The sequence below is a fragment of the Cornus florida genome, unplaced genomic scaffold, assembly GCF_030987335.1.
Source record: "Cornus florida cultivar Cherokee Brave unplaced genomic scaffold, ASM3098733v1 CherokeeBrave_3.0.0_Hap2_Chr11, whole genome shotgun sequence".
NCBI classification, from domain to species: Eukaryota; Viridiplantae; Streptophyta; class Magnoliopsida; order Cornales; family Cornaceae; genus Cornus; species Cornus florida.
In genome coordinates this window covers 68852865-68875676 of record NW_026775581.1, presented here as the reverse complement: position 1 = coordinate 68875676, position 22812 = coordinate 68852865, and the positions used below count along the sequence as shown (strand labels likewise).

General features: G+C 32.9%; 3 protein-coding genes and 1 non-coding gene across 8 annotated transcripts; 1 reads left to right on the top strand and 3 right to left on the bottom strand.

Annotated features, from left to right (window-relative positions):
- The first annotated feature begins 4190 nt into the window (after positions 1–4190).
- LOC132283120 (B2 protein-like) lies at positions 4191–7143 on the top strand. Its single transcript, XM_059785016.1, has 5 exons — positions 4191–5096; positions 5892–5992; positions 6244–6327; positions 6458–6568; positions 6684–7143. Exons 1-5 carry the CDS (start codon positions 4454–4456, stop codon positions 6723–6725), a joined length of 981 nt encoding a protein of 326 aa, XP_059640999.1. The 5' UTR covers positions 4191–4453; the 3' UTR covers positions 6726–7143.
- A 1771-nt stretch (positions 7144–8914) lies between these two features.
- On the bottom strand, positions 8915–10331 carry LOC132283112 (uncharacterized). The gene has a single exon (XM_059785008.1). The coding sequence runs from the start codon at positions 10190–10192 to the stop codon at positions 9038–9040; it is 1155 nt and encodes a 384-aa protein (XP_059640991.1). The 5' UTR covers positions 10193–10331; the 3' UTR covers positions 8915–9037.
- A 6642-nt stretch (positions 10332–16973) lies between these two features.
- On the bottom strand, positions 16974–19544 carry LOC132283931 (uncharacterized). Of its 5 annotated transcripts, XM_059785976.1 has the most exons (4): positions 19212–19542; positions 18567–18812; positions 17866–17908; positions 16974–17326 (listed from the first exon to the last, which is right to left on the bottom strand). In XM_059785976.1, the coding sequence occupies exons 1-3, from the start codon at positions 19472–19474 to the stop codon at positions 17878–17880; spliced, it is 540 nt and encodes a 179-aa protein (XP_059641959.1). In that variant the 5' UTR covers positions 19475–19542; the 3' UTR covers positions 16974–17326; positions 17866–17877. The 5 variants fall into 5 exon arrangements, with proteins under 5 accessions (XP_059641959.1, XP_059641958.1, XP_059641960.1 ...); XM_059785975.1 differs by lacking the exon at positions 17866–17908 and having other exon boundaries at positions 19212–19538; XM_059785977.1 differs by lacking the exon at positions 17866–17908 and having other exon boundaries at positions 18561–18812; positions 19212–19535.
- A 1503-nt stretch (positions 19545–21047) lies between these two features.
- Positions 21048–21119, bottom strand: TRNAQ-CUG (transfer RNA glutamine (anticodon CUG)). The gene has a single exon. It is a non-coding gene; the product is annotated as a tRNA-Gln (tRNA).
- Between the last annotated feature and the right edge of the window lie 1693 nt (positions 21120–22812).

Below are 22812 nucleotides of genomic sequence, written 5' to 3'. Positions count from 1 at the left end.
AACCATCAATTACGGCCCATCAATTGAGGCTGGAAAGATTAAGGCCCAAATGGAGGCAAAACAATAAGCCCAGTAGTCTTAGGCCCCCAAAGTTTTTTAAAATTATGTTTGCCTCAGAAAAAATTTATGTATAGTAGGTATTAAATTTTAACAATTGACCCCAAAAATAAAATTTTGAAATTTTAAAGAATGCTCCCAAATACCAAAACCTCTTCAAAACTTCTTTTAACAGTTTCACATCACATGTTTAACAATAACATTTGGTCATTTTTTCCAATAATTAACACTACTTTGTTTTCTTCTCCTCAACTATTTCATCAGTTATATTTTTTTATAAAAATTTTCTTACAATTTTTTTTTTTTTTCCAACTCTAATTCATTATGCATTCCTCTGTTTCATTTTTCTATCTCTCTTTTCTCCACTTTTCTTGAATCCTCTTGAAGGTTAAAACTTAAAAATATTTTAAATTTGTGAGACCTTTTGTATTTGCAGTATTAATCCTTTAATTTTAAATATAGCTCTGAATTGTAGGTTGTTAAGGTTGTAAGACTCAGAGATAAATAGCATTACTCTTGCAATATTTATTTTAAAAGACAATTATTTAATACTATGGATTTTCAATGATTTATTATTATTATTATTATTTTATTTTTACCATAGGTTCAATCTTAGAACAAAGGACTGTTACAATCATAATTTTTTTTTTCCACTGCAATATTCATGAAATCATGTGTTGTTGCTGCTACTCAGGAAAGAGTTGTACAAATTATGAAAATTATTAAATATCCCGTAACACTTTAAACAGATGGAGAATGAGTTTATATCATATTACTTGTTTGTATTGAAAATAAATTGCTCAGGTAAGTGCCCCGATAATCCAGTGGGTTAGTGTCTTCGGTGCATTTTGAAATGTTAAGGTTCGATTATTTGTATCTACTAATCTAACTTCTAAACCTTCTTATCTTGTAAAAATAAAAATAAAAATAAATTGATCATAATTTTAGTACTATTTAATTTTAATAAGTAATAGATATCTCGTCAGAGGCCAAAAAATATATATATATATCTAGTTAACGGAAAGATCTTATTTTTCTAAATTTTTTAAGTAAATAAATTATATTAAGAAAATACTTAATTTAAGGAGAATAATTTAATATTTTTTATATTAAGAAAATGCTTAATTTAAGGAGAATAATTTAATATTTTGAAATACGAATTTGAAGGATATTTTACACTTAAATAATAATTATTGATTTATGTAAATATAGTTCTCCCTTAATTTTATCAAAGAGACTGATATATTACTATATCGATATGTACATGTAAAAAAAAAACAAAAAAAAAAAAAATTCTCTCTATCTCTGAACAAAATTATTGCCGTTTATGTGTCTTAACCCAAACAAAAATCTAACTTGGCTGATTATTTGTGTGTTATGAGTGAGGCCGGGCTATAAATTTGGGCCCTACTTGAACAAGCATGTGCTGTGGGATTAAAGTAATGATGTCTTGCTCTACGTGCATTAAAAGGAAGACTAGGATTGTATGAGTAATGATAAAAAAAAAAATTGCGCACTTTTTTAAAGTGATCATTAGATTAAATTTAATGATCCATTCTAAACTCACCTATATTATATATTTTTTTAATACAAAACAAATAATCATTATTTTTAGTTTTTAAATTTAATATTTACCAATATCACTAATTACAACAATAAAAAGTAAATACCAAATAAATAAAAATAGAAATCGGAATTTTGTTTCTTTAAAAAAATTTATAAGTGTTAAAAAATTGCATCCATAACTTGATACTAAAGTTGACATTACCTATTTGTTTGAGTGTGAAAAAAAATAATAATTAAAAATTACACTACTGACATAGAAAACATCAACTAAAAAATAAAAAATAATAAAAAATAAAATATCTATTCTTTTATCCACGTGATCAACTTAAGGTAACATGTGATTTGCACCACACTTCACCCATAAAAAATTTAATAAATTACAATTTAAATTGTTGTATACAACTCTAAATGCATGCTATTTAAAAATTAGAAATTCAATCAATTTTTATCTGACCCCTTTGTCACAAATTGCTTCGTCTTTCTTGTTAATTTTGTTTTATTTTATTCCACATTCTTACTAGTTGTAAACGCAATATCTTTTTTCTAGTTCTACTATAATAAAAAAATAAAAATAAAAAATTTATTGATGTAATGAGAAGATTCACGACAAAAAAATACTATTATTATATGAAATTTCAGATTTCTTTTGTAAATTAGTTATTTTTCTTAGTGTTTTCTTTAATATTGCTATTAATATACTATCACTATTTTCTTTTTCACTACCATAATTTTTTTTAGGTAAGTAAAAAATGTATGAAAGGCAACTAATATGTAAAGTAACAACAAAAACATAAAAGAAAACCAAAATTCTGATTAGTTACAGAGGTGAAGTGATTTCTAGTTTTATTTGTTTGGTACTTACCTTTTATTGTTGCAATTAGTGGTATTAGTAAATATTAAATTTAGAAACTTAAAATAGTAATAGTGCTTTTGTATTAAAAGGAAATCATATAGGTGGGTTTGGAATGTGACTATTAAATTTAATATAATTTTCTTGCTCCACGGAGTGCAAGAGATCATTACTTAGATGAGATTATGTATCTCTTTAAATATAATTTACGTCTAGATGGGTAATACTCAAAACTTGTAGATTCGGGGAAACTCTTTAGTGTAATACTTTTTAAAATAAAAAATAGGGTTATGAATAATAATAAAAAAAAAACCCTAAACTATTATCCTTTTTCAAATAACCCTATGAACTAAAAATCGCCCCCTGAACTATTGATTTATTGCAATTAAGAACAAATCCATTACAAAAGACTATTTTACCATTTCTCATTAAAATTTTCATTTCATATTAAATTATTTTTATTATCTTTTCTCTTATATAAATATTAATTAAACTATTTACCTTAATTTTATTTTTAGTATCAATTTATCATAAAAATGAAAAAAATAGATAAATAAATTTGTAACTACCATTTTCTAAATTGATTAACTTATTATTAAAACTTTATTATTTATAATAAAACGTATTATAACCAATTTAAACATTTTTATCGTAAAAAAAAAAATCATCTTTTTCATAAAATATATTGATGAAAAATTAATAAAGTACTTTTGAAAAAAATACCTTCTTTTCATGTAATAAATTCATTAAAAATTTAAAAAATTAATTAATTTTTTAAGAAAATTTCTACTAAATTTTTTTATTTAAATATTTCATTAAAAAAATTAAAGGTAAATTTATGCAAATTTAATACAAATATCTCATCAAATTAGTATGAAATTTTTTATAATTTATTTAGATAAGAAAAATATATTTAATGTAATTCAATAAGAAGGGGCATTAAGGCCATTTAATGAAATCTAAGTATTGGGATATGTTGCAACAAAATGAGATAATTTAGGAAGTTTTATGCACAAAATATAGTTTAAGGAAATTATTTACAAATTCAAACATAATTTAAGGAATTTTTTTATACTTTACCTTAAAAAAATATATCTATATTATATAAATAATGAATTATGATCAATTCAAGCCCTTTGGCTTGGACCAATATTAATATATATGGTTCACTTTGGGTCTTATGCTCAGACCAGTTAGGCCATAGCTCGAATCCACTTGCATATATAAAAAATAAAATAAAATAAATTTTATATTATTTTTTTATAAATTTTGATTTTTTATATATACCAAGAATAAGGACATAATTAATTTTAAAATTTGTTAATTATTTTTCTTTTATTTCCTCCCTTTTCAATAACAAAATTCACCAATCCTACTTAATTTGTATCCCTCCCCTTATTATTTTTTATTTATTTTTCTAACCTTTTATAATTTATACCAAAAACAATATAAAATTCTGCACCATGCTTTTTATTTTCTTTTTTTTTCTTTTCTCTCCAATCAGGCGCTAATTGAACACGTGTAAGTTCAAAACAAGTGTGACGAAGACTTATCTTAGCACCTAAGCAAAAAAAACCACATCAGTGTGAACTCATCAACTTCAAAACCTACTGGACCTTCTAGAAACACAACCACAAACAAATCAACCACTCCTCCATTCTCTCTCTCCTCCACGTCATTCCCTCAATCTTTTTCTCTCCTTCTAATTAACGCGGTTTTGCCGTCACCACTCTCTCTCATTTGCTCAATCAAGTCCTTCATATGTGCGCCAATTTTTCCACTCTGCTTTTGACAAATCTACACGCCATCTCTCTTTCTCAGCAACTTCCTCTTCACTTTCTCTCTCTTCAATTCCTCTTTTTTCTCTCTCTATCTTCATCTATATATACACACACGCACATACATATCGTTGAAAAGTATTATTGGGTTATTTATTTTTCATTTTGTCTTTGATTTGATTGTAAATCGATTATATTGGAAATGGAGAACAATCAGTTCTGGCAATTCAGCGACCAACTTCGACTTCAGACGAACAATTTGACGAACAATTTGGCCAATCTCTCTCTCAACGACTCGATTTGGAGCAACTCTTATGGCTCCAAGAGGCCTGAGGAGAGGCGAAACTTTGATATCAGTGTCGGCGGCGAACTCGATTTGGTCAATTCGTCGAACAATTTGAAGGCAAATAATTACGACTTTAATGGGTTCAACTATGGTGGCAAGTTCGGATCTTCCGGGATCGGATCGATCGGAGGCGGCGGATCGTCTCAGAATATGGATATGGTTGGGCTTAATGGTGGGTTCAATAAGGGTATTTATTCCAAGCCTTCTTTGAATTTCAATCGCAATAACAACAACAATATTAACAATAATGTTGCACTTAATGGGAAGTGGAATAAGAATGGTAGTGGTGGTAAGGTTGAAGATGATCATTATGGAGGGAAAGGTGGGAAGAAGAATAAGAGTAACAATAACAGTGAGAATGGTGGTAAGAACAGCGTTGATAAGAGGTTCAAAACCCTTCCACCTTCAGAGTCTCTGCCTAGAAATGAAACAGTTGGTGGGTATATATTTGTCTGCAACAATGATACAATGCAAGAGAATCTCCAGAGGGAGCTTTTTGGTATGTACCCTCTTATATTCTCTTACTAATTGTTTTAGTATTCTCCTAGATTTCTTCACATATATGATATCATATTGCTAGTTTGATATATAATTGAAAATTATTACCAACTTGAACTTGCAGAAGTGTTCATACATATGATTAATTATTTGCCCCTTTTGAATGATATGTTGTATACATGCCCTGCTTCAAAACCAATATGGAGATTAGATGATTGGAGTCACTTAGTGCCCATCAATAGCTAAATTGGATGTTGTTTGTTCTGTGTGTGTGTGTGTGTGTGTGTGTATCTGCAAATATATTGTTAGATTGATCAAAATATTTAATTTTGAGATTTGGCTTAGTGATTTTATCAAACCAAGTTAGACTGTATAGAATTAGATTAAACTCTCAGCAATTCAAAGATCTTGCTTTTAGTATGCATTAAATTTTGTCAATGGAGATTTTAGATTAGTCCTTTGGTATGAAAAGCAACCAAATTGTTAGTTTGGCATTTGGCCCTCATCCCATAGCAATCAAAGTTGTTGGAATTTGTTTATTTTTTTTCACTTTGTTTAGCCCAATTCAATCTTTGCTATTCAAAGATGTTGCTTTTAGTATGAATTATGGAGTTGTCTTTCTAAATTTGGTCAGTGGAGAATTTAGATTAGTCCTTTGGTATGTATAGCAACCAAACTGTTAGTTTGGAATTTGGTCTTCAAGCAATAGCAATCAAACACAGCCTGTGGTAGTTGGAATTTCTTTTAACATTTTCAGATTGTTTAGTCTAATTCTATGTTTGCTTGTCTTTATCAGGATTGCCTCCACGCTATCGAGATTCAGTCCGCGCCATAACACCGGGCTTGCCCCTTTTCCTCTACAACTATTCCACCCACCAGTTGCATGGAGTTTTTGAGGTTTGTTTTTCTCTCTTCCCTTTTGATATTTTTAAATTGTTAGGTTAGTTTAGGTGATAAAGAGAGTTGAACAGTGGGTTGGAAAATGACATGCAGTCTGACAGTCGGACTAATCCAACTGCTTGATGTAACTTATATTTGTGGGTGATGTAACTTATATTTGTGGGTTCCCTAGGTCTCAAGTCTTAAAAACTAGTTTGGCCCTTGTTTTCGAATTTGCTCTTTAAACTAAGATGTCGTTATATATTTAGGCTGCAAGTTTTGGAGGAACAAATATTGACCCGACTGCCTGGGAGGACAAAAAGAACCCCGGTGAATCGCGTTTCCCTGCTCAGGTATGTTCATCGATTATCATTTCATTTGTATATATTTACATGTTTACATAGGAGCACTTCATTTTCGGTAGGTACAATAAGAGCACTTCAAGTTTGCTAATGCAATAGTCACCACTTTTCTTGTGCACAGGTAAGAGTTATGACAAGGAAAGTCTGCGAGCCACTGGAGGAGGACTCTTTCAGGCCAATCCTCCACCACTACGACGGCCCCAAGTTCCGCCTCGAACTAAACATACCAGAGGTAAATATCATTGTTTCTGCACTTCAGTTGAGATTCTGTAAAAGCTTCTTGTGTAGGCACGTTAAGAAAATTGTTGTACTCATTTTAATCGTACCCTTTTCTTCGAATTTTGCAGGCTCTCTCTCTCTTGGATATATTCGAAGACCACGACTCTTAAAACAACATGCTATACGGCCACACCACACGCGGTTACGCGTACGAAATGGTAGTGAAGAACAGAGGATGATGAAAGTAAGGAGAGAAGAGTTATATGGGTAATACTAGTTTTGAAAGAGTTTGGAAGTTGAAGAGGAAGAATAGAGAAAGGGTATATGAAATATAGCCCATGTATTTACTTCATGTGACACAATAGATGGTGAAAATAAAGAGAATATAGACTCGTTTGGCTGTCATATAATATATATGTAGTTCTGAAGAGTTTGGAGGAGAGGAAAAATAGGGAACATAAATACAGTTTGTTTGATGTGTAAATAAGTTATGCAAGTTCATGTGAAATGATACTGGGGCTCCAAGTCCCTGACATTTATCTATCTATTGAGGTTTCAAATATATGCCTGTACAGTTTGTTGATGTTACTGATCTGATTTTCTAAATAATAATGTAATAATAGCTCAGGTGAAAAAGAAATCAGGACACTCAATTCTCATCTAAACATCCATCAAATTTGAGTATATATCTATCTATTGTACCTTGTACTGTGATTCTTCGTAATGTCACTTAAATTTCAAGTTTAGAAGATAACTGAATAGCTGTTGGACCAGTGTCACCGTAATGGTTGGTGTGGCCCACTTTAATTAAAGTAATTAGGGGTGGTTAGGAACTTAGGACTGAAACATTCAACAACAAACTACTCAATTCCTGCAAAGTAATGGTATGGTTTATAATTGTGCAAATTCTACATCAAAAATCATGATTGGGGTTCGCTCACTGCAAATTTCTTGTATTCCATATGTTTATGACAGGCTTATAGTTTAATGCTCACCGCTAAAGGTTGTAGCCTTGTAATGACTAATTTAGCCTCGTAAGCTCATCTATCAATTGTTGTAGTCTTGTAAAGACAAATTAGTCCGGCTTAGAAAAAGAGAGAATCCAATGATTCAACATTCTCTATCATCCACCAACATGGTTGTAGTCTCGTAAGGATAAATTAGTCAGGCTAAGAAAAAGAGAAAATTCAATGATTCAACATTATTATTATTCTCGTCTTTTATTTTATTTGTTTCTATTATATGACAAAGAAAAAATGCATATTAGCATGCGAGCTGTTTTGAGAAACTTATTGAGTCTTTGATTACAACTCATTGATGATCTCATTTTATAGATTATAAGTATATATAATATATATACTACTAGTATAGGTAGTTTGGTTTGAATTATTCAGCAATGAGGATGGACAAAGATGTCAATACGAAAATGCACAATATGAGACAATATAGATGGTGCACCTAACCAAATAATGAACAAGTCTTTGAGGTTGGTAAGTTACGCGTTATGGAAATTAAAAACACACCCAACCACCCAGTAGTTGGTAAAGAGAGCTCCAATGAAGAAGAACCTAATAAAATGACTAAATTAATGTGTACTTTGTGGACTCGACCCATCTTTGTTCTATATCTTTACACAAGAATAAATAATAATGGCGCATTGAATTTTTTATGTTGATTAATTTTTTGGGTTTAGGGCCGTTAGGTTGTGGGCTCCTCTTTGAAGCAATGCATATCTAGATAAACGAAATTGGATCATAGAAATCCAATTTGATCTTTTAGTAGTTTGGGCTTACCTTAAAAAATGAATTCGCCTAATAGAAAGCCCAAATTCAGATTGTTAGGTAGGATTGATTTAGTTTGGTTAACATGAAATAACAAGAAAGGAAAAAAATTAAATTTTTTTACATTTTGATTAGCGTGAAAAGAAAAGTTTTATTCTCGTTAATTTTTCTAAAAATATTTCCTCCAAAAAACATATAGTTTCCCATAAGAGTTGATTCCCTATTATGCCCTTATTAATTATTTATTCATTCATCTCTTTCGTCGATATATTAGAATTTGTTATTATGTTACAACTTTATGATTATTAAAATTGGAACCCTTCTCCGCATTTAAAAAAAAAAAATTATTCAATTACCAAATTTGTATTTGGACACACACACATATATATTTTATTTATTCATAAACCAATCATATATATATTTTATGCTACGTATATTATTTATATTAAATTCGTAAGGGTAATTTTGGTATATAAAATTATTTTCTTTTCACTTTCCTGCAATTCAAACTAATAAAACAATATTTTTTTCATAATTATAAGATATAGGTTTAAGATTGCATTTTGCAGACCAAAATATATTGAAACAAAATGGTATTTTTATTTTACAATGCTTTCCATTTTTCTCTAAAAACTGAAATTCATATATTACAATTTCAACTATATAACAACATTACATGACCTTCGATAAAATCACCATAATCAGAGACAAAGGGGACAGTGGACCAATCCATTCTCATTACAGTTAGGGCACCTCTCCTTTTTATCACCAATCACCAACTTGCAACTTCCTCCACAATCCAAACACGGCACAAACCTCGCACCCCCACACCCCTCACACGCTTGTCTCCCCACCCCTCTCTCCACACGTGCCCAGCTCATCATCTTCCCGAGTCGACCCGTCTCGTTCAGACTCACCACCTCCTCCACTCCCCCCACGTACCTCCCCTTCAAAAACAGCCTCGGCACGCTCGCTTCCTCACCCAACAGCTCTCTCAACTCGCTCCTGAACTCGCCGTGCAACGACACGTCCCTCTCGTCGAACACCACTCGGTGGAACTCCAGAATCGACCTCGCTCGGTTGCAGTCCTCGTACGTGCGTCGTACCCCTCCCAACGACGTCGTGTATAGCACCACCGCCTCCGACCCGCCGGGCGGGCACTTCTCCGGGTAGTCACTCAGTGGGTCCCGCTTTGCCAAAATCGGAGCTTTCCCTTCTTTTTCTCTCTCTAACTTGTCTCTCACTATAAATATATTTTCTTTCACCGGCTTGTACCCTCCGGACTCGGTCGCCGGAATAACCCCAACACGTGACTCGGTCGCCGGAACAACCCCAACTCGTGACTCGGTCTTGATTGAGTTGGTTGCTTTCTTCAACTCGGTCTTGACCGAGCTTCTTGCTTTGTTCAACTCGTTCATTGACTCGGTCTTTCTCAACTCATTCGGTTTGAAGGTGAGCTTGGCGTCGAGTTCTTCGAGCGTGTGAAAGGAGAAGCTCTTACGTGGGACATTCTTCAGGGGTTGGTCGGGGCTATCTTGCGCCGGTGGCGTTGTTGGGGGTTTGGGGTTTTGATTGGGTGCGGGAGGTGTAGGGTTGTGGAGTGTGGGCTTGAGGTGGTCTTCCAAGGCCTTGCTGACTTCATCCCACGAGTGAGGAGTGTCGGACTCGAGCTTGTTGAGCTTCTCCAGAATGGTTGCCGGCACGTGCGTGGGTTTTTCTTGGTGTTGCTGATGTGCACCGTCCACCATGATCCATGGCTCCTCGATGTCGTTGATGTTGAAGACCGCGAAGCTTGCTGGTGCCGGACGGTATGCATCAACGGTTGCCTCAATTCGTCTGGATGAGGCACACCCCATTTTCTGTTTACTCTCTCTCCAGGTTTTGGAGGGAATTGAAGGGCTATAAGAAGCAAGTGTGAATGTTCTAGTTTTGGGCTGATGTCGCAGGTGCGAGGATAGGGAAGTGTTTGTGTGGTCTTGAATCTCGATGTTGGGTTTATCATGTTTGGATTTGGAATTAAGTGACTTCGTTTCTTAGCCTAGGGATATGTTTGGAATTGAGTGACTTTGTTTCTTGGCCTTGGATTAGTGTGTGGTATTGGTTCAGCCAAACGTTGACTCATGAGGATTGTGATGTGGCACGTGGCAATTTAGCTATTGGATCCAAGAATGACACGTGGAATTGAGTTAGATTCTTATATGGATCTCAAAATGACACGTGGCACTTGGTTGGGATGAAATTTTGTGAAGGAGATAGAATCTTTTGTGTGAACCGTCCACCATCAGAGAGGTCCATCTCAATAATTAGACAATGTCCTCAGCATTTTATTTCACTTGTGAGTTGTAGAGTGATAATTCAAACCAAGAAGTTTAATCAAGAATATTTTGTAAGGATAAAAATCACTAGACTAGTATTATCAATAGATTATTAAGTTTGAAAATCGTTACATTAACTTAGATGGTACAATTAAAAATAGAGGTTAAGAGTTTAAGTCTTGTTAAAAGTAATATTTAAATCTCAGACCAAAGGTAGCTCAGTGACATAATTGACAGCACAGTAGATGAGGACACATAGCACATCTATAACATAGTGTAAAGACTTCCACATCCTAAGATAGTCTGAGGAATGAACACCAATGAAAAGAAAAGATGAGAGAGAGTAAACTTTCATTAAGGCATACATCCAGTATATCATTCTGAAAGTTATGACGGACACTGGCAACATTCCTTGCCAATGCAAGCCCCATAAGTAATGGAACAACTCAAGTTATGCCCCATACTTCTGTGACAAGGAAGCATGTTTTCCTATTCCATTTGCGATCAACCAGTTCATGCTATACATCCAGCACACGTGTTCTACTCTAACTGGATTCCAATATGACAACTTACGATAAACCTTACCATCTAATTCTTTTCCTACATTTTTCATAAAGGTTCCAGTAGCTAATGAAAGTTGAAGGTTTAATATTGAAAGTAAGAACAAAGTACTTCAAGCCTCGAGGATCTCCCTCTTTAGCATGAGCACAGACTTATCATCATCATGATCATCATCCTTGTCTTTATCCCGTACAGACGGGGTCAGCCACATGAATTTTCTTTTTCCACTTTTTTCCATCATAAGCCATATCTTCTACTGAATTTTTAATTTTTTAAAATCATTTCTTATCACTTCATTCCAGGTTAGTCTAGGTCAACCTCTATCTCTTAGCATCTATGCAAATCACTCTTCCTCTCCTCACAAGTGCATCTATAGGCCAGCATTGGATATGCCCATACAATCTAGTCTACTATCTCTTATTTGATAGCCAATAGGCCCAACATCCAATTTCTCCCTAATCGTTTGATTATTAATCTTATCTTTCCTAACATCCATCTTAGCATCCACATTTTCGTCACATGTATGCGTTGTTTATGTTTCTTTTTTTAACGCTCAACATTTCGCTGCATATAGCATTGCTGGTCTAATGATTGCTCTATATACTTTTCGTTTTAACTTATTTGGTATTTGTTTATCGCATAAAACCGCACTAGCATTTCTCCACTTGTGTCCAACTTATTCCAATCTCTCTGTGCATTGGTCTTGAATTTTTATTGCTACATTATCATTTCCTGTAACACAACTAAATTTACATACCACATATTCTGTTTTAGTTATACTAAGTTTTAATCCTTTTAACTCTAGTGCCGCTCTCCTAGCCTTTAATTCTACTTATAAATTATTATTTTTCCCTGAATATTTCTAAAGTTTCTTTAAACCTATCCAATAGTACTATGTCATCCGTGAATAACATGCACCATGGAAGGTTGCCTTGTAAGTCTTTCGTTATTTCATCTAAGACTATCATAAGTAAATATGGACTTAGCGCCGACACTTGGTGCAATCCTACTCTTATAATAAAATCCTTCGTCTCCTCACATATAATATGAACTCTAGTCTTAGTATTCTTATACATATCATGAATAAGATCTATAAATCTAACCGGAATATGTTTTCTTCGTACAGCCCACCAAATCATGTCTCTAGGAACTCAATCATATGCTTTTTCTAAGTCAATAAAAACCATGTATAGGTCTCTATTAATTGCCTTAATAGATAAATGGCTTCCGTAGTTGATCTCCCTAGCATAAAACCAAATGATTTTCGGACATTGTACATTCTTTTCTTAGTCTTTCTTCTATTCTTCTTTCCCATAGTGTGGCTCATTAATTTAATTCCACTAGCACACACTTATGACTAGTGTACATTTTCAACAATCAAACTGAACTTTAGTACACATAAACATTTATTAATCTGATACACAAGGCTTCAAAACTTCAGAGACACGTTGATCCATTGAATAGTTTATGGAAGTGCAAATACATCCATAATTTATCATTATCAAGATTCCACCATGCACCTTCATCCTCCAGTAATGTCCAAATGGCAAAACGAAAACCTATATTTGCTGTTGTCTATTGCTTTTAGTTCTTACTCAAATTTAAACTTCTACCTTCAACCAACAAGAAACTTGAAAATTCTGTTCTGTGCCTATACATTAAACTAAAAGCACAAAGCAGCACTTAAACATAGATAATCATAATGATGAAGTTACCAAATTACCTTTAGAACTAGGACAATCTTTCCCATCTTTTCTATAGTAGTCCCTGATTGTCACCGGTGTCTTCAATCTATAATCCTGAATTGTCACCCTTCTCCTCTCTGAAAGCTACATCCAAACAATGAACTACAAATTAATAAAATTAAACAACAACCCCTCCTTATACGAACCATTATCTAAGTATAAACGTATAGAATTCCCTTTGTTAGATGAGAAATGCGGAAAAGAAATATTAAATTGTATCATATTTCTCATCATTGCAGACAGAAGAACACACAACCAGTAAACTAAGAAAATTTATTATTTTAAGCATCATAATATATAAATTTAGAAACAAATGAACACAATGTTTGGGTCATGGTTGAGGAAGAGCTTTTCTTACTCTGAAATATATGTATAAACAAACATGTATATTTTCTGTATATATGTACAAATGTGTGCACAAATGTTGAATCCATCGCAAATTTTAAGAAATTAGGGTTTACTTCCAGTTCAAACCTCCAAAACCCTCACTTCAGAATCAGTGATCGAGTCACTGAAAAGAAAAAATAATAATAATAATAAAATAAAAAAATTCTTTAAAAAAAAAAAAAAAGGGTTTTGAGACTTCGAATCTACCTTACATATAATGAGATGGCCATTGTCATCGTACTGCTTAGAATCGCCTCTCTTTCTCTTCAGCTCTTCTTCATTTTCTTCTTCTGGTTCTTCTTCGGCTTGTTTGGCAGCGCTGTTATCTTTGTCCGGTTTTGCTTCGGCCTCGTTCATCTGTTTTTTTACCGCTGTTATCTTTGTCCGGTTCTGGTTCGACCTTGGTCGGCTGGTCCGCACCGGTGTTATCTTTGTCCGGTTCTGGTCCGGCCTTGATCGGCTTTTCCCTAAGGTCGGTGAGGTAAGTGTGGATGACTTGCTTGACGAAATGCTTGCGGTCCGGTTGAGAGAGGTCGAGATTGAGCTTGGACGAAGCCATGTTAACGACCATTTTCAGTGTCGTTTCGTGCAGGTCGGAGCTCTTCACGATTTCTAACACAGTTTCTTCGATTTTTGTTCAGTTTCTGGTTCCATGCTTTTCTGAGAAAGATATTCTAGGCTGCCAAACAGGGGTTTTTATCGGGGTGATCTGTCTATTCGAATTCAGATTCTATGTAATGTTGGCGGGTTCTTTATCTCTTGTCAGCGGGAAAGTTGACTCTTCCAAGTACGGCTAGGACCGAATATTGTCTTTTGCGATCTTTTGAACTTCTCAAAAAATATATATATAAATTAATAAATAAAATAAAATAATTTATTTTTGGATTTAATTTTTTAAAAAAATTACAAACAAATTTTTAATGAATTAATTCTCCAACCTATTATTGTATGATAAATAAATAAATTAATATTCAAACAAAAGGAAATTAAAATAAAAAAATCCCAAGATATTAATATTCAATTTGAAATATATATATACAGTAACATTTTAAAATTTTAAAATATATAAATGAGATTATAATTTGTTTATAGATAGCATTAATGAATCGAATTGAAATCATGATTTGTTTATAAATGAGATCATAATTGAGAGTAGGTTGAAGTTAATTATACTTGAATAAACATGGAGTTTGTCATTTAATGAATCAGAGTTGAAACAACTTGCAATAGCTTTATTTACCTATGGAAAATTTGACTTCCAATAAAGTTGAAAATAACAGCATTTACTATCTAAAACCTCTGAATTGTGTGCAACTCATTTGTTAAAGATTCAAAAATTATGGATTTTTTATTTTTTATTTCTAAAATCTAATTTTTTTTTTTTTAATTTCGTGAGTTAAGTTATATAAAACGGGAGTGAAAGTGAATGTGTGGGAATGGTAAAATTATATCATAAATAGTTAGAATTTGAGTCAAAGCGCGCGCAAAGTGTGAGAGCTAGAGCGCACTTGGAACATAAGATTCAAAAATTATGGATTTTTTATTTTTTATTTCTAAAATCTAATTTTTTTTTTTTTTTTTTATTTCGCGAGTTAAGTCACATAAAACGGGAGTGAAAGCGAATGTGTGGGAACGGTAAAATTATATCATAAATAGTTAGAATTTGAGTGAGAACGCGCGCGAAGTGTGAGAGCTAGAGCGCACTTGGAACATAAGAGTAACACATGTTGAGAAGGATTGCGTGACTTAATTTGCGAGTGCATTACCAAATGTTCCTTTGTATTTTTTCAAAAGAAGTTTAAGGGATGATTGATTTGTCACTTATAAAATAATTTTTGAAATTTAAAAAATTAAAAATTATTTTCAGACAATTATGTTTTATATTTTTCTAAAAACTTATATATTTTCTTTTAACTAAGTTTTCATCAAATTGTCAACTAAACATAATTTTTGTACATTTTTTAATTTTTACTTATCAAAAATAAAATAAAAAACTGTTACAGGATGCAACAACTGTGAAAGATTGAGCTTTTAGCTCTGTTTTGGTGAAACATTGTAACATCTTGGGGAACCCACCCATATCAATTTCGTGTTACATTCTTATACAAGGACGACCTTATTGAAATTGGGTGGCACTAAAAGTTAGTTTGACCAATGTAAACTATACGCGAGGCTGATCCAAAAGTTAGGACAATTCCATTTAACTTCGAAGGAAATTATTGCACGAGACAGGTATCATTAATTTTTATCTCTAATTGACGAGCAAATAAAAAATTAAATAATGTTAATATAAAATTAATGCATTTGCTTGCATGTGGGAGGTGATTGATTCCGAATTATGTAATAATTTTTTATAAAATACAATCAAAGCTTACATAGTTGGTTCGGGATCATGAAAGTTAATTAGTACTGGTTGACACAAACAAATATGATAACTCTATTCAATTTTTTCGCTTATTGTCAGTCAATTTTTTATTTGTGTATTAACAAGTAATTAGAACCACGAACGGATACAACGGGGGCTTGGGTGTGCTCAAGCCCACCCAAAATAAAAAAATAAAAAAAATTTACAATACCTAATTTTAGCACAGCCAAAAAAAAAAAAAAAAAAAAAAAAAAAAAAAAATTATACTAATATTAGCCCACTCAAAAAAATATTAATCCACCCTATTGACAATTTCTCGATATGTCCTTAGTCGGAACCAATAGACCCCACGGTAACCCGTCTAATAAACCAAGTCATGTAATGATATGACTTGTTTAGTGACCTATTTAATTGATTAACTTATGGATAAAATACAAATATAATGAAAAAATTGAAAATAATGGATGACTAAAGTTATGAAAATAAAAATAATTGGGACACTATAATTAAAAAAAAGCAGGCCAAATACAATATACATATTGAATTTATATTAAAATAATAAAAATGTCCATAATAATTAAGTTAAAATAGTTTGCCGGTTAGAGGAATTCACTTAACGCAATTATAATACAATTAATGAAACGGGTTGATATTCAAAATACAAACAGAATTATTAATTGAGTCGGCACAATTATCACAAGAACACGATTAAAGTGAAATCAAATATGCTAGCTTTGTGTCACATCTAATTTTGACTATCAGTGGTTCCCTTCTATTCTGCATGCTCTAGTTTCTCTACTTAGATCTTGTAATTTGTATTTTCATTGGCCATTATTGTAATGTCACTTTTTTTCGGCAACTACATGTATCCATTATATCCACCATAATTTTCTATTTCATCTTGTTCTCCCTATCGTCATCAACCATTTGAGAAAAATTTAAGTCTCGTTATCAAGGCAAAGCTAACCCAGTAGGAGGTGTCTTCCCTACCTTCTCACAGTCGCCTGACTGATTTTCGGGACCCGTCATCATGGTCCAACCTGGGAAATATAGTTCGACTCATACCCTGAGCACGAGTCAAGGACTAGCACACTCACATTCCTCGAAAGCAGATGTGCAAACTGGTTCCGCGGTAGAGTTCACATGATCCGAGGGTTGAGAGTCAAGTAATATTAAGGCAAGTTCTTAACCCTCAAGTCATTTGCAAAAGCTAGGTTAAAATGCATTAAGAAATGGAGTAATTATAGATATCACAAAGTGAAGGTAACAAGGAAATGAAATCTTCACATTGTGATTCAACATTGGGCCTCTAAGCCACAGAAGAAGATAGAACAATGAATAGTACAGATATTGATTACAATTATCAGAACATGAAATGTAGCACAGATCAACCTAAACCCCTTCACATTTTCTTCCCATTTTAGGAAGCAGTACAGCACTGAATAGTCCAGCACCGAAATTATATTTCTTCCGTAGTTCCCATTAAATCTGGCATCTGGATCAAGCCAGTGACATAAAATCCGACACATTTTCACCCCCAACAAAGCATTTGGCACTACATGGTATATATCTGCACAAAATTACCTTTTGAATTTCTTCAGTCCTTGCTTCTTGTTCCTGAAAGAGTTGTCACGGCATGAACTATTACATTAATAAATTAGTCGTATAAGATGGTTCTTGAAATTCCAAACAACGGAATAACACATTAGCAAGTGAATTAGAATAAATAAACACCAATTGTTGGTGCACAATATGCAACTATTGCAAGAGGTAACAACAATAAAGAACACCTCTGAAATTCTAAGTTACACAAGTTTAAATAATCTACGAGATATGAACATGAATCAGATGCCACTAATTATAGCAGCTTATTCCCTGGCAATTTCAGGAAGTATAAATGGTGGATTATTGGGTGCTCTATGAAGCCCGTCACCACCAACGTTGTCTAAAAACAAAACAAAAAAATGGTGGTGAACATCACCTACTGTCTTCCATATGCCAATTTTAAGTTCTATTTGCAGGTGACACCTACCTTGACTAATATGGATAAGAACTAAAAGCCAGAGCAGCAAAATGGTTTATTATTTGATAGACGCATAATATTAACAGCACATGTGCCCAAACAATAATCAAGTGATGATTTGTTGAGAACGTACCATTCAAGAAAGCTAGAAAGTGATGTTGTATTTCCTAGTAATGCTGTAGTACACATCCAAAACATTTCCATTGCAGAACATAAGCAAACTCATAACGAGTAAACTAATCAAAGTTGCATCGTCGTAAGGCTCCAAAACCACAAGAATAATTTTCAAGTAAAAAATGTCCACAGAAACTGCAACCAAGCTATAAGCCATGAATGGTCAGGATAAAGAAAAAATTTATTTCTTACACTAAGAAATTTCATGTGAACTTTATTTGTTCAATCAAAGATAAGCTGAGATAGTGGTGTTATGCTAGCTGAAAGACAACAGTTACTAGCTCGAGCGTCATCTCCTCCTTCTCTTACATGGAAAATAGAGGGAGTGTTCGAGTTTTGAGTGTGTGTCTTACATAAGGAAACAGAACTAGTATAATCAAAACGACACTCCTCACTCCGACTCCAGAACCAACAAAAAGTGCAAGATTGTAGAAGCTTAGGCTTTGAATTTTGTTGAGGAATGTACAGGCTCAACTTATATATCAACCAAAAATTCACCTCATTTGATTAGGTCATTTAGAGTAAGGCATAGGCTTGGTTCCTCAACAACAAAATTCATCTATTTCTCAAACATTGGCAGAATTGAGAATACACAACAGAACAATTTAGAAAACCAATTTATAGAAGAGCTAAACAAAGTGATGGAAGTCTAACCTCTACCTTGATTGAACCTCATCATTAGTCCCTATGGAAGCTTTTGCCTTCCCTCCGCTCCCACTGACAACCTCATCCATGCTCTGGCCGCGTCGCCTATACCTACCACCGGATGCCACAAATCCAGGACAAGGCCTGTAAGCCTTAATTGGCCACCAACCAAAGCCCGGCACCGTCGCAATTCCACCTTGAATCCTTCCCTCCCCATTGCAGCCATTCTCTATTTCCTCTCTCCCACATGCCTTACAACCACTGTACACAATTTCATTCACATCACTAAAATAAGCATTCCCTTCAATCACAATCATCAAACCCACGAAGCAATAAATCAAATCATCACTGAAAAACCCTAGTTTTCCCGCCTACCCAAATCTGATACCCGAAAGAGCATTGGGTAGAATTACCCATTAATATATGTTATATAGAGCCAAAATTTCACAAAAAGAAACTAAAAAAACGTGTATATACATAATACATGCGTTTATAAATGTGTTTTTGTTATGTTTAGGCTCTAATTTATAAATATATAGTCCTATGCTTTATATCTTTCAGTTGTTCTACACGCGTATATAAATAAATGTGTTCTATAATAAATACACACAATTCACAAACTACAAATATGGAGTAATTGGAGAATTAGATGAAAGATACCTGAGAGGAAGTGAATCAGTGTCTTGGAGAGGGAGGGCATCGGATGGAAGGGAAGGACTTTCCTTTTCTTCTTCTTCTGCTACTACAGAATTAGCTGAAGATGAAGATGGGGAAGAAGAACGGAGGATGAGAGTAGTAGTGATGGGCTTCAATGGCGATTTGGTGAGGCCAATTTGAGCAATGGACAATCTGCTAATGCTGCTCAACTGTGGAGATTGGTGAGGTGTTGCGATTGAGAGAAAGGAGGCAGCGGTGGTCGTCATTCTCTCACTCCCCGCTCCTTCTTTCTCTCTCTACATGTATATACACGTGTATATATGTGTGTGCAGGTAAATATCTGGATAATAGCCACTGAAATGAGGTCGTTTGAATTTTTGACACAATTCTTTTGTTTATTTTGAGGAGGAGAGAACGAACAATCGAACAATCCTACCCTATATTTCAGTGTTTATTACAACCAATTCCTGGTGTGACCCAGAATTTCTTCAGTTTCACCCTTTTAGGGGTGGTAGATTAACAGTCTGATGGATGATCAAGCTTTAAATTGATGAATTTGTGGAATTAATTATTTTTATAAACTTAAATATTGCAAAATGTTCAGTAACCATATTAATATAAATTACTTTATTAGTGAAGAAGATATTGGATGAGGCATGCCACTTTGTTATTATATTGAATCAATACAATAAAAGTAGTTCTATATTTTTTTAAAATTGTCCTCAATAATTTAATAAGTTTTCATGAATTGAATATTTAAAAAGGTCTTTTAATCGGAGAATTAAAATCCTGCATCAATTCCATGATACGAGTGAGTTTTAAGTCATACATTTGCGCAATCGAGGGGATTCGAACTCACACTCGAATAGGGGCAGCTTAATATACATTGAGCGCAATCGAGGGGAGTCGAACTCACACTCGAATAGCGGCAGCTTAATATACATTGAGGCCTTAGGCGAAAAAAAATATAAGAGTACGTCTCTTTTTAATTTGTAATATATTAATATTAAATAATAATTAATAATCTTTATTTAAAAATTATCTTTCTTGTTTTTTAAGATGCAAAGTTACTAATTAAATTATTGTATTTAAGTTTTTTAAAGTTAATCTTGCTTTTAATATTTTTGTTGTTGTTCTCCATAAAGAATTTTCTTAACACACATTTGATTATCATTATGAATCAAGTCACTAAAGTATTTTTCTTTCATTATTTTTAATCTTCATTTGTTTTTTTGCTTTTTGAAAGGTTTTTCAATACGTGCAACACTGCATGAAACACTTTACAGTTGATTAATCTTCATTTGTTGTTCTGCATAAAGAATTTTTTGTTATGTTTTAATTATTAGTCGAATTTTTACCTAATTTTTTTATATATTCAATAAATAGCACTGGTGTGAACGTGAATGAAAGAAGAGAAGGAGAGAGAGAAAAAAACAAAAAAAAAAAAAAAAAAATGAGATAAGGATAGAAAACTTTTGGGTAAAGACTTAATAATTACCATCAGTGTAACTTGAGATGAAGAGAAAAAAATAAATAAATAAAATAAAATAAAGGATAGAAATCTTTTGATCCACCATTAAATCTACATTGATTGGGGTCTAAAAATAGAAGTAAATAAAAAAAATTTAGAGAGATTGTAATATAAGAAAATAAAATTAAAAAATTCTCGCGTATTGATTGGCCCGTCTAACAATAGAAGTAAAAAAAAAAAAAAATTATAAGGAAAGGCGAATTTGGGGCCTTCCTATTAGCTTGAGGTCTAATAGGAAATAGTATTTTTAAGGAAAGTTTTAGAGGGAATAAAAAAATTAGACAAATCCTTGCAAAAAGTTCAAGCTAAGGTTCCACCGAGACTTGAACTCGGGTTACTGGATTCAGAGTCCAATGTCCTGACCACTAGACCATGGAACCCATTGTTACATAGTAAAACCAGTATATTATTTTTATAAATAGAGTTTAAAAGATGATGAACCATCAACCTTCCACTTTATTCTAGCAATAGTCTCAGGTCATTTAACTTAGGGGTGCACATGGTTTAAATTGAACTAGTTTGAGAATATTTTGGAACTAAATCTCTCTCTTTTCATGCTTTCTTTAAAACACTAATTTTTACCTCTGCAAGTAGCCAATTATTCTAGAAAAGAGTTGCACAACAACTATTCAAGAATTGTCAATGAGTTGAACTAATATTTCTTTGAGTGGGCTATTAATAATATATATATATATATATATATATATATATATATATATATATATTGAACAGGTCTAAAATTGGGTATAGTAAAAATAAGTTTTTATTTTTTATTTTTGGGTGGGCTTGTCCACCCGTGCCGCCAACACAATATGTAGTACCCAAGTTTCAAAAAAAGGCAATGTGCTAGGGTGATTCATTCTATTTTTTTTTTTTTAATTAATAAAATAAAAAAAAGCCCTTACACCATTCGATTCTTATATTTGTAAGGGTAAATTACATTGATCTTTCTTGAGATTTGGACAAATTACACACACAGTGACAGAGCCTAGATTTAATATTTTAGAGGGGCACAAAGTAATTTTTTACAACTTATATACTTATATTGTATAAAATAAAATAAAAAAATATGTCCCAAGGGTGTTTTAGAAATAATTTTTTTTTCAGGGGGGCACAAGTAATATTTTACAAATAATATACCTAAATATATATAAAATTTAATGGGCCAGCTTGGGCCCCAAGGGAGGGGGCACATGCCCCCCTGGCCCAAGCTGGCTCCGTCCCTGTACACGGGTGAATCGTTCAATATTTATTATTTTGACCTCCTCTAAACTAGTTCATCGGCAGTCGAAAAGTGACTTTAAATATTAAAAGTCAATAATGCCCTTATAATATAATAATATATTATATTATATTTTATACAAATGAAAAGGCAAATTGTCATTTTTATAAAATTTGATCAATATATTTGTTGGAAATAAAACGCTAAGGATTCTAAGGATGTTGTTGAGCACATGCACATAGGATCAAAGTAAAAAACGTTGATGGTCTACCATGTGTAATTTACCTAAATCTCAGGGGAAATTAGTGTAATATATCCTTTTTGAAATATCATAATTGCCCTTCCCTTATAGAGTGAAGACTTTTCCCGAATATTTGCAAAAAATGTAATTTCAAAAGTGTGCAAACAACAACACTCATGTTTTTTTTATTATTTTTATTTTTATTTATTTTATTTTTTTTCCTATTTGGACTTACACATACATGTATCTTCTGAGACTTGAACCCCTGACCTCCATTTGGGAGGTAAGAGACCGATACTGCTAGACCACTGACTTGTTGGCAATAACAACACTCATGTTCAACAACACTTATGTTCAAATTGCATTCATGTTGTTTCAAAAGCGTGCAAACAAGGGCATCTGACCGGGTGAAAATCACCTCCATAAAATAGTGTGCCATTTACTCTATTTTGAAAATGAGTGGTCTAGAAATAGCCACGTCACTCATGTGTTGGGATGCATAGTAGGAAAATATTAGGATACATAATAAGAAAATGTTAGGATGTACTTTTACTTACAAAAATAGAGAAAATGGACTACTGTACAATTGAAGGTGATCCTTGTCCCATCT